This window comes from Zalophus californianus, chromosome 1, assembly GCF_009762305.2.
Source record: "Zalophus californianus isolate mZalCal1 chromosome 1, mZalCal1.pri.v2, whole genome shotgun sequence".
Lineage (NCBI taxonomy): Eukaryota > Metazoa > Chordata > Mammalia > Carnivora > Otariidae > Zalophus > Zalophus californianus.
The window spans coordinates 168,541,683-168,554,733 of record NC_045595.1 but is presented as its reverse complement, the minus strand read 5'-3'; the positions used below and the strand labels follow the sequence as shown (position 1 = coordinate 168,554,733).

The 13,051-nt window shown below is 37.4% G+C and overlaps 1 protein-coding gene across 13 annotated transcripts in view; it reads right to left on the bottom strand.

The window, feature by feature from the left end:
- The window catches only part of LOC113916108 (ABI family member 3 binding protein), a 239,687-nt gene that overhangs the window by 4,079 nt on the left and 222,557 nt on the right, over positions 1-13,051 (bottom strand). For all 13 annotated transcript variants that reach the window (XM_035722968.1, XM_027581964.2, XM_027581976.2 and 10 more), the window contains 3 exons: positions 1,604-1,683; positions 837-866; positions 33-194 (listed from right to left, as the gene is read on the bottom strand). In XM_035722968.1, the coding sequence (XP_035578861.1) occupies positions 33-194; positions 837-866; positions 1,604-1,683 (272 nt within the window). The remainder of the gene's footprint in view (positions 1-32; positions 195-836; positions 867-1,603; positions 1,684-13,051) is intronic.

Sequence of the window (13,051 nt, the reverse complement as noted above, 5' to 3'; positions counted from 1 at the left end):
AGGCTTGAAACAGAGCTGGTAGTGTTACTTACCTGTGAGGGAGTCACTCAGATAAATCTTGTATCGGAGAGAGTTGCACAGCTGCACCCCTACAAATTTTTTATACCACGTCCGTTTGACATACTGTTTGCCCTTACATTCTGAGTAAGAGTCTGAGTTAAAGGGTCTTTCAGTCCAGATGGCATCTCTCCCTGCTGCATAAGGAAAACACATGCTTTGAGTTTAGCATTCAACTTTGGGTATTGAAGAGCTGTCCTAAATGTTTTATAAAAAGCTGTTTGCAAAGTTCATTGTCAACCTGCTGATACCTTGTTTTCTCCAGTGCTGAATATTGGAGCCAAAATAATGTATGAGTTTGAACATAAACTCCCACCTAAGTTCCTGTCAATAGTGAAATAAGCAGTATGTTTAGGTTTCAAATAACCTATGCAGGGCTAGATGTAGATAGCATCCCCTTATGAGCAAATTTAATTTTTTGTTTTTGTTTTTGCTTTTGTTTTTTTTGGTGGGTTTTTTTGGTAGCATAGTATATAATTTAAACAGATGCTTTAATGTGACTTGTCATTAAAAATGGACATGAGGATGTTATATCTTGACTTCAATTTTGAGCTGCCCTGGCATATGAATGAAAGCAAGTTTCAAAATACCCAACTTGTTCCCCAAACATTATAGGTTCCTCAATGTTAGGGAATGTTTTAGGTAAGCATTCCCACCTGGCTGATAGTCTAAGACTAAATGGACTAAAATGAAATCATGACCAAAATTCTGCCATGCTTATTTAGTTGAATCAGTTTAGAAAAGCATGTAGTTGTGTTCATGCTGAGACAGGTACTTACCAGAAACTGGCTCGCTCACTCTTGGGTCCGCTAAGAGAAATAGCAAACAGAGAGATGTTACTTTAGGTAAGTAAGCCCAGTGTGCCAATGGCATAGGGAAGAAGATGGATGCTTACGGTTAAGTCTGACTTGCAGAGTGGTACACTCTTGCTAAAGACTGAATTTGAAAGTGTATTTTGTTTTAGAATTATTTTCCATTGAACAGTCTCCTGCCAGGTACTCAGCTTTATCTTTTGGAATCTTTGTTGCTCTTCAGGCTCTCACTCCATTTTAAGGCTTCCTCTTTCAGACTCAGAAACTATTGGTGGTAAAATCACCAATATGCCATGAAGTACAGTTGGTTTAAAAATGACACAAATAATGCTGTGAGTACAGATGTCTCTTTTAAAGGAATTGGAGTGTACAAGGTCAGCAAATTGCACAGCTGCTCATCAAAAACCTACCAAATGAATTCCCTTTCTGGACGTCCTATGACTGTGTCTGATATTTTGATTCTAGGCATTGATTCTAAGCATACAGATGAGCATTCATTCACTAGTTTTTTGAGTATACTGATAAGTTTTTATCTTTTAAACTGATATGCCTTTTTTTCTGACATCAAAAGAAATGAGAAAAGATGTATGTAGTTTCCTTAAGGCTACCTTTACCAATTTGCTTTTTCAAAATTCAAGAAACGCTTTATTTATAAACTGTTTATTTAGCTGGGTTTCAAAGAAGCTTGTTAGGCAAAACATTGTTGCCCTTTACATTACTGTTGATGTGATTACCTGATTCAGTACTGAATGCCACTGTGTTGCTGGGTGGGCCTTCTCCAAGTGGGTTTTTGGGTTTCACCTGGAATTCATAGCTGTGTAGGAGAGAAATTTTTTTTGTTTTAAATTGTAATATATTCTCCAGGAGTAGGAAACAACCTTCCTTTGTTATACTGAAATCCTTCCTAATTCTATTTTGAAATCATGAGGACAGTGAGTACACATATATTTGAGAAGCAGCATGGGGAAATAAACTCTTTACTTTCCAAACACCTTGTCTAATGTTTTGTATAAGGATTAAGTTAATAAAAAAGATTGGAGTTTTTAAAAAGACAGCTAACTAGTAGAAACAACTAGGCAAGTTGGTAAGGAACATACAGGAAAGAGGTATGTGGTGGACCCAGGCTAATTCCAGCAACAAGGAGTCTTTCCTTCAAATGTTTTAGCTACTTAGCTTCTTAATGGAAAGGTTGCCTTTTATTTATTATCCCAACCCTGGACATGGTGTCAGTCTTAGGCACTATTTTTCCTTGTGGGGCTTGAACTACCTATGTCAGGATCACATGACAGAGGGGCATTTGGGAAAGTTTGTTTAACACGCAGATTTCTTGCTTCATCTTGGCTACTGAATCAATTTTTTGAGGGGGTCTAAGTAGGCATTTATAACAAGTTCCTGAGGTGAATCATATACCCACTGACATTTGAGAACCGCTAGGCTAAGCTAGGGGAACAGATGCACATGAAAGTATTTCTTTGCAAGGACTTCCTGTTTCTGTCTCCTGGAATTCTGGTGTTCTGTCCATCACAGGAAGCCACATCTCCACAATAGGGAAATGGTAGTATCACCATGAAGAGCATGGGCAAATACTGACTTTCCTGTATAAAGCAGATTCATATAGGCTAGGCCTTAACTCTTTACATTAAAAAACAAAACACAAACCTAGATGCCTTGGCATTCTAAGTATGTTTGAGTCTTAAGAATTATGCATTAACTCGCTATGCAATATGACACATTTCATTCATAGAATACTTAAACAGAGCAAATCCTCTTAAGAAATTCAGGAAATGGGGCACCTGGGTGGCTCAGTCATTAAGCGTCTGCCTTCGGCTCAGGTCATGATCTCAAGGTCCTGGGATCAAGCCCTGCATTGGGCTCCCTGCCCGGCAGGAAGCCTGCTTCTCCCTCTCCCACTCCCCCTGCTTGTGTTCCCTCTCTCACTGTGTCTCTCTCTGTCAAATAAATAAATAAAATCTTAAAAGAAAAAAAAAAAAGGAAAATTCAGGCATTAAAGCTGTTTGCATTTGCCTGAAACTAATGAGTTCTTTTCAACAGCAGACTTAGCAGGAAAATATTTTGAGTGTAAAATCAACTTGAGTCAGCTGATAGTATTTCGAGTCTCAAATTTGTACAAGGCTTTTGGGAGATAATTCCCATTTTTGAGAAGTTTGTAATTGAATAAGAATGCAGAACACATAAAAGATGGAAATACGTTTTATAAATGAGTGAAAAACAGAAGGAAAACAGCTCCATTTGAAGTAACAGCTTTCTGGAGCTCCAGGAAATCAGATTCTTGACTACTGAAGCATTGCATTACAATACAGCTAGAATCTAAGATGACAGATTCTGGCATTACAACAAAGGCAACCACTGTTTGCTATATATCAGACACATTAATTGTACATATATAAAGTAATACACACATAAATGCTACAAGATCAGAATTACCCTATTTTTTGGTTAAGAACAATGAGACTCTTAATCATTGTACTATTACTGTCTGCTTTTGCAAACTGCAATGAGGATTAAAGCTTCCAGGGTTTTTAGTGAGACTACACATCAAAGCATTTTGTAAACTTAATCAACTGATATTAGGTGCCATTATCACTTGCAATAACAATGCTGATAGAAAACCATGTCACTCATTTAAATAAATTGCATGCACATAAGATATTTGGGCATGGAACATTTTCTAAAGATTAAATTCTTGCTCAGAGGCCTGAGGACCTTAAAAAAACACACACACCATTATGGTGAATGGAAACTGGAAAAAAGAAATTGCAAGCATCTGGACCTTGATTTAAGCGGGCAGTGCATTCCACATTCCAGGCCATTGCCAAAAACCCTGTGCTTGGGCCAAGTCTGATTGCTGGAATCATCTCTATGTCTTTTCATTTCACTGTTTAATTTAGACTTCAGCTCCCCAGATGTTCATATGCTACTTTTAATGTTTTCTTGCCAACACTTTATGATAGTTGACAAGTTTTGAAGAAACCATTTAAAACTAAGTCTAATTAACAGTAGGGAAACTAAAAGGCCTACATTGTTGGGTGATCAAACCCTACACAAAGGAAATATTTGAAGTGGCAAAATCTTTCTCAGCACATTCTATCACGAGATTTAGAACACTCAAGGTCTAAGAGTAATGTCTCAGAAAATACTGATTTCACATAGGGAATAAGCATAGGATGCTATTAAAAGTTTTCATAAAAGATGTTTTTAATATTTTATTTATTTATTTGAGAGAGAGAGCACAAGAGGGGGGAGGGCCAGAGGGAGAAGCAGACTCCCTGCTGAGCAGGGAGCCCAATGCGGGACTCGATCCCGGGACTCCAGGATCATGACCTGAGCCGAAGGCAGTCGCTTAACCAACTGAGCCACCCAGGCGCCCCAAAGATGTTATTTTTGAATGTAGAACAAAACATTGAATAGAAGTTTTGGAAGATCAAGTTATACAAATACTAGGACAAAAACTCAGATGAAAAATAAGCAAAAATAAGGAAATCTGATTGTTCTAGGGAATATAACACCTAACTAGTAGATTCCAGAAGGGAGAGATGGGGAAAAGGGGCACAATTATCCCAGAAAGTAATTTCTCAGAGTTGAAAAACATGGGTTTCCAGATTTAAAAGGTCTATATCCTCAGCAAATGTTAAAAAAAGAAAAAAGACTAACCAAAGCAGACAAGTTGAAAAATTTTAGAGCACTGGGATAAAGACAAGATCTTAAAAGTTTGAGAAGAAAATTGGTCCCATTGAAAGGATCCAGACTCAGAATAACATTTGACTTCTTAGCGCTGGAAGTTAGAAAACAATGAACAGGGGCACCTGGGTGGCTCAGTCGGTTAAGCGTCTTTTGATTTCAGCTCAGGTCATGATCTCAGGGTTGTGAGACTGAGCCCCACGTTAGGCTCTGCACTCAGTGTGGAGTCTGCTTGTCCCTCTCCCTCTGGTCCTCCCCCTGGCTTCCCCCTATCTATCTCTAAAATAAATACTCAAAACAAAACAAAACAAAAAAACCAAAACAAAACAGTCGAACAATACCTTCAAAAGTCTTCATTTTATTCTAAAATCTGCCTAAACAACAGTATCAGGAAAACAAGGATATTTCTGGACATATAAGAACTCAAAAATATTATCTTCCATATAATAATCTATTCTAAAGATGTATTTCTCAAGGAATGCCACAAAGGAAGGGAGTAAAATTAGACAAAGGTTATAGGAGATAGGGGCAAAAGGATGGTGACGGAGTCTAGGAGATAGTGCCATAAACAAACACATGGAACAAAGAAATGATGTATTTTGCCTTCTTGAGAAATGGTCAGTCTAGAAATATGGATTTAATTAACAGAAGGAATAGTGAAAATAATTGAAAATGCAAGAGAGTTGACTAAGATGGTGAAATAGAAGGCTCCTGAGCACCTCTCCTCCCACAGGCAAATCATATATACAGCTGCACATGGAGTAGTTCTCTCTGAAAGATCTAGAAACTAGCCAAGCAGCTCATACACATTGGGCAAATGAAAGAATTCCCACATTGAAATGGGTAGGAAGGGCTGAGACACACTCTTGCCATAAACCCTGCTCCTGGCACAGTATCATATAATTGGGAGCAAATTCCCAACTCCTAGCTTCTCCATGAGGAGCAAAGGGTTTGGACCTCACATCTAGTACCCCAACTTTTAAGACTCCCACCTGAGGGATGAGGCCCATAAACACCTAGTTCTAAAAGCCAATAGGGCTTCCATTCACAAGTCCCACAGGACTGTAGCCAAGAAGCTGTTCTTAACCAGCTAAACCACCAGGACTCAGGACAGAGGGAATAGGCAAAACTATCCATATACCAGTCTTCCCCAAAAGAGGTTTATTTGCATACTTTAAAAGCTGCTGATGAACATAGGGGAAGGGAAGGAAAAATAAAATAAGATAAAAACAGAGAGGGAGGCAAGCCATAAGAGACTCTTAACTATAGGGAAACAAACTCAGGTTTGCTGGAGGGGAGGTGGGGGGGGGATGGGGTAATTGGGTGATGGACATTAGAAGGGGACTTGATGTAATGAGCAGTGGGTGTAATATGCAATTGATGAATCACTAAATTCTACTCCTGAGACTAAGAATACACTTTATGTTAACTAAATAGAACTTATATTAAAAAAATTTTTAAAAACCTGCTATCTGAGGGTGAGCCTTCTAATTATAACATATATGTACTGGCTGGCTGCAATCTTCACCAGAGACTGGGAAACTGGTGGACGCCTTTCTTGTCCCCTCCCTCCAGCCTGCTGCAACAGTAAAACTAAGTCACCAGTGTCTCCCTGCAAGGAGTGTACAAATGTCTGGCACCCCAGCTTTTGGAGCTGCTGTTCAAGGGATGTCCCCTGCTGCCTGGCTCTGAGAACCAATGGGGCTTGCATCCTTGAGTCCCATAATCCTGTAGCACACAAAGCAGTTTTTAACAGGTACAGGAGCACTCCTACTGGCTATATCCTGGGCCTAGCACAGAGAGAGCAGGCAAAAATGCCCATCTTCCAGTGTCTCTCTGGAGGGGGGATTAAGTACATAGTATCCTAGCTGCTCTCTGAGGGTCCAGTTTATATTAGCCTGCATCCAGGTGCTGATTGCAATTCTCACCTTTGGGACAATGATGGGTTTTGGAGCACCCTCAGCTATGGGGAGCCACTAACAATGAAGCAGGTGGCTGGAACAACCTCAGAGGTTTGAGGGACAACTAGGAACTTGGGCTGGCCTGATTCAAGAGATCCATTTCCTACACAAGACCATTCTATCAAGACTGGGAGAGGTGGCTGTTTTATCTAATGTGCAGAAATGAACAAAGAATCAAGGAAATTGAAGAAACAGAGGAATATGTTCTAAACAAAACAAGGAAAATCTACAGAAACAGATCTCAATGAAATAGATAGTGCTTTACCTGTGAATTCAAAGTAATAGTCATAAAGATGCTTACCAAGGTCAAGAGACAAATGCATGAACACAGCGAGAATTTCAACAAAGAGAAACTATTTAAAAAATACCAAACAGAGGGCACCTGGGTGGCTCAGTTGGTGCCTTCGGCTCAGGTCATGATCCTGGAGTCCTGGATTGAGTCCCGCATTGGGCTCCCTGCTGAGCGAGGAGCCTGCTTCTCCCTCTAACCCTCCCCCCTCTCATGTACTCTCTCTTTCTCACTCTCTCAAATAAATAAATAAATCTTAAAAAAAAAAAATACCAAACAGAGATCACTTAGCTGAAGAATACAATAACTGAACTGAAAAATTCATTAGCGGAGTTCAACAGCAGACTAGGTGAAGTGGGCCAAAGGATCAACAAACTTGAAGACAGGGCAGAGGAAGCCAAATCTAATCATCTAATCAGAGGAACCAAAAGATAAAAGAATGAAAATGAGTGAAAATAGCTAAGAGACATATGGGACACCATCAAATAGACCAAGATAGGCATTACAGGGATCCCAGAAGGAGGAGAGAGAAAAGGGCAGAAAGCGCATGTAAAGAAATTTACTGGCTAAAAACTTCCTTAACCTGGGGGAAAGAAACAGATATCCAGATCCAGGAAGTCCAAGGAGTTCCATATAGGATAATCTAAAGATATCCACACTGAGACACATTATAATTAAACTGTCAAAAGTCCAAGACAAAGAATCTAAAAGAAGCAAGAGAAAAGCACCTTATTTCATACAAAGGAATTTCCATAATACTACCAGCAGATTTTTCAGCAGGAACATTCAGGCCAGAAGAGAGTGGACCTGATATATTCAACATGCTAAAGTTAAAACAAACAAACTACCCAGCAAAAATGTCCTTCAGAATTGAAGGAGAGGTAAAGAGTTTCCCAAACAAAAGCTGAGAATTCATCACCACTACACTGGCCTTACAAGAAATGTTAGAGAGTTCTGGCTGAAACTAAAGGATACCAATTAGTCACAAGAAAACATATAAAAGTATAAAACTCACTGGTAAAGACAAATGCATAGTTATATTCAGAATATTCTAATGTGATCATGGTGGGGCAAATCACTTATAACTCTCATGTGAAGGTTAAAATAGGAAAGTATTAAAAATAACTATGCTGCAACAATTTGTTAATGATAACAATGTAAAAAAAGTAAATTGTGATATCAAAAACAATGTGGAGGGGAGAGTGTAAAAATGTAGAGCTTTTGTATGTGTTTGAAGTTGTTGTTATTAGCTTAAAATAGACTCATAAATGGTCTAAGCCTCATGATAACAAAAACAATAACCTATAGTAGATACACAGAAGATAAAGAGAAAGCAATCAAAGCAAACCTCTACAGAAAATCATCAAATCACAAGGGAAGAGAGCAAAAGAGGAAATAAAGGAACAAAAGAATTACAAAACAACCAGAAAACAATGAACAAAATAGCCATACTAAGTCCAAACCTACCAATAATGACTTTAAATGTCAATAGGCGAAATTCTCCAATCCAAGTACAGAGAGTGGCTTAATGGACAAAAAACAAGAACCGAGTAAATGCTGCTTATAAGAGACTCACTTCAGCTTTAAGGACACACATAGACAAAGTGAAGGGGTGGAAAAAGACACACCATTCAGATGGAAAGCAAAGGAAGCAGGGGTACCATCCACACAGAAAATAATAATGAAACATTGGACTTAAACAATACCTTGGACTGGAAAGATCTAACAGACATTTACAGAACATTCCATCTGAATACATATTCTCAAGCACACATGTAACATTCTTTGGGATGGATATATTTTAGGCCACAAAACAAGTCTTGAAAAGCTAAAGAAAACAAATCATATCAAGCATTTTTTTTCTAACCCTCATGGTGAGAAACTAGAAACTACACGAAGAAAACTGGAAAATTCACAAATATGTGGAGTTTAAACAACATGCTCCTGAACAACCAATAGGTCCAAGAAGAAACCAAAAGAGTAATCAAAAATATCTTGAGACAAATGAAAATGGAAATATATCAAAACTTATGAGATGCAGCAAAAGCAATATGAAAAGGGAAATAATGATAAATACATAAAGAAAAAAAGATATCAAATAAACAACCTAACTTTACAGCTCAAAGAACTACAAAAAGAACAAACTAAGCCCAAAGTTGTTAGAAGAAAGGGAATAACAAAGATCAGAATAGAAATAAATGAAATAAGAGACCAGAAAAACAACAGAAAGATCAATGAGGCTAAGAGCTGGTTTTCCAAAAGATAAACAAAATTGACAAAACTGTAGAGTAGTTAAGAAAAAAGACTCAAATAAAATCAGAAATGAAAGAAAAGACATTACAACTGATCCCCCCCAAAATAAGAGACTACTATAATATAGTTATATTATATATAATATATAGTTTATATATAGTATATAGTATATATAATATAATAATATAGTTATATTCCAACAAATTGCATAATGTAAAAAAAATGGATACATTCCTAGAAACATACAACCTACCAAGACTGAATGATAAAGAAATAGATAATCCAAACAGAACATGATCAAGTGGGATTCAGTCCAGGGATACGAAGATGGTTCAACATCCACAAATCAATCAATGTGATATACCACCTCAACAAGATGAGGTATAATCTATGCGATCTCAGTAGATGCAGAAAAGCATTAGATGAAATTCAACATACTTTCATGACAAAAACTCTCAACAAAGTGGTATGGAGGCAACATATCTACATAATAAAGGCCATAAATGACAAGCCCACAGCTAACATCATATTCAACAGTGAAATGCTGAAATTTTACCCTCTCAATCAGGAAAAAGACAAGGATGCCCACTCTCACCACTTTTATTTGACATAATACTTGAAATCCTAGCCAGAACAATTAGGCAAAAAAACAAATACTGGCATCCAAATCAGAAAGGAACAAGTACAAATATCTCTATTTGTGGATGACATGGTATTATATATGGAGAACCCTAAAGACTCTACCAAAACACTGTTAGAATAAACAAATTTGGTCAAGTTGCAGGGTACAAAATCCGTATACAAAAATCAGTTGTGTTTTTATATACCAACAATGAACTTTCAGAAAGAGAAATTAAGAAAACAACCCCATTTATAATAGCATCAAAAAGCATAAAATACTTAGGAATAAATTTATCCAAGGAGGTAAGAGATCTGCACACTGAAAACTCTAAGAAATATGAAAGGAATTGAGGAAAACACACATGGAAAGACATTCCATGTTAATGGATTAGAAGAATTAATATTGTTAAAATTTCCCTGCTTTCCAAAGAAATCTATAGTTTCAGTGCATTTTTCTATCAAAATTTCAAAGGCATCACAAAAATACAAGAATGAATCCTGTAATTTGTATGGAACCACAGAAGACCCACAATGGCCCAAGCAATCTTGAAAAAGAACAGAGCTGAAGGCATCATGATCCTGGATTTCCAACTATATTACAAAGCTTTAGTAACCAAAAAAAGAGTATGGTGTTGGCATAAAAACAGATACATAAATCCCAATGGAACATAAAAGCACAGAAATAAACTCACCCATATACGGTGAATTTATGACAAAGGAGACAATTGGGGAAAAGGACAGTCTCTTCAAATAAATGGTGTTGGGAAAACTGGACAGCTACGTGCAAGAGAAAGAAACTGGACCACTGTCTAATACCATACACAAAATTAACTCAAAATGGATTATATACTTGAATATAAGATCTGCAACCACAAAACTAATGGAAGAACACATGGGGGTAATCTCCTTGGCCTCAGACTCGGCAATAATTTTTTTTGATTTGATACCAAAAATAAAGGCAACAGAAGGTAAAATAAGTGGGACTACATAAAACTAAAAGGCTTCTGCACAGCAAAGGAAACCATCAACACAAAGAAAAGACAACCTATAGAATGGGAGAAAATATTTGTAAAACATGTATGTGTTAAGGGTCTAATATAAAAATATATAGGGAACATATGCAACTCAATAGCAAAAAAGTACCTGAATTAAAAAATGGGCAACAGACTTAAATAGACATTTTTTCCAAAGAAGATATACAGATGGCCAACAGATACATGAAGGACATCACTAGTTGTCTGGGAGAGGCAATTCAAAAGCACAACGAAGTATCATCTCACACCTGTTAGGCTATCTATTAACAAAAAGACAAGAGGCTAACAGATGCTGGTGAGGATGTGGAGTAATGGGAATGCTTGCATGGTATCCCTTATATGTTCAATCTCAAAAAAAGTCAAACTCACAGAAATAGAGTAGAAAAGTGGTTTCCAGGGCCTGGGGGAAAATAGATCTTGGTCAAAGGGAACAAACTTTCAGTTATAAGATGAATGAGATCTGAGGATCTAATGTGTAATATGGTGACTACAGTTGATAACATTGCATTGTATGATTGAAATGTGCTGAGAGTAGACTTTAAAATTTCTCACCCTCAACCCCCATATATGTAAATATACAAGGTGGATGGTTCTGTTAATTAACCGTTGGGGGGGGGATCATTTCACAATGTGTATGTTTATCAAATCATCATGTTGTATATACTTTAAATATCTTACAGTTTGGTCAATTATAGCATGATAAAGCTGAAAAAATTGAAAATGGTTGCTTCTGGGAAGCAGAATTTCGGAAGAGGAATGAACGCCTTTGTAGCATGTGACTTTTAAAGCCATATACATATATTTCAGATAAAAACGAAAATTAAATTTGGGGCAGCTGGCTGGCTCAGTCGATTAAGTGCTGACTCTTGATTTGGGCTCAGGTCATGATTTCAGGGTTGTGAGGTCAGGCTCTGCACTAAGCATGGAGTCTGCTTAAGATTCTCTCTCTCCCCGACTCTCTCTGCCCCTCCCCTCTCTCGTGCTCTCTCTCTCTCTCAAAAAAAAAAAAAGGAAAATTAAATTTTAAAAAGCCATTTATAAAGACCCATTTCATCAAAACCAGTATCTAAATGGAGTACAGTCCGGATGATGACTGTAATCAAGCCTCTGGATCTCCAAGGACAAGCCAAGTGAATAACAGCACTGGCAGAATGCCATGTCAGGTTCTGCCCCGGTGGGAATAGATCCAAACAAAACCAATCGTCCTGAGCCTCCCTCTCAGGAGGCAGCAAGGTGCTGTGGCTAAGTTCATGGGCTATGGAGCCACAAAGACCTGGGTTCACAGCTCACTAATATGTGACTTTAAGGTAAGTTCCTTAAACTCTGTGAGCCTCAATTTTTTCATATATAAAAAGGAGGATAATGTTATTTAAGGGTATAAAAATACCTTTTGAGTTTTTTTGTGAGGAAGAAATGAGATAACACATATAAAAGCAAGGTGCCTGGTACATAGTAAGTGATTATAAATATTCTCCAGTATTAAACTTATATCTCTAGAAAATTTTTTAAAAGGTGATTTTATTATTGGGGAACTTTACAAACACTGCCATAGAACTCGGAAGGCAGAACTCTTCTATATCTACATACTTGCTTTTGGGGTTGTAAAGTTTATAATAAGGATATAGCCAGTGAATTATTGGGAGGAACAAAAATTCAGCAGATGAATCTTTCTGCCTGCCATCAAAATAGCTTCATAGGTTAAGAAAAACAGGATCAAAAAGTTCTAAAATTTCAATAAAGAGCCTAGAAAGTGCTAAAACATTATTCCAGAAGAGTGGGATAATAAAGGGTAGAGTTTGAGAACAACTGTGAAAATCAGCATAAGAATTAAATACCAAATCATAGAAAAGTGAAAAACCAGGGTTACAAACAGTAAGATCTGTAGTTCATGGTCAAAACTGTCAGAGATGGGGACACTCCAACCTGTAGGATCAAATCTGAACTAACCTTCAGGTTTGGTTAGGGTGGAGACTTTTTTCTGTTATTTCCTGCCTTCCCTTCCTTTGTTTCTCTCTATAACTGTTTCCCTCTATTTTTGCCGATAATAGAGCTAAATTATAGTGTTCATTATTTGATGAATTTTTACTTATATACTCCCATTGATTTTAAAAATGTTGGTTTTCACCAACAGAAGTCTCAAACTTCAAGCAACCTGCTTTTATATAGAAAGGCCACCCTGTAACTGCTTGTTGGTCTGACTGGTTTGGTTAGCTAATTTTACCCTGATGTAGTCTTGAAATATTTGAACCCTATTCAGGTAGGGCTTCAGTCAGGGGGAGAGAAACGGAAGAGGAGGATATGAAAAATGAGTAATGGGCCCTCCAA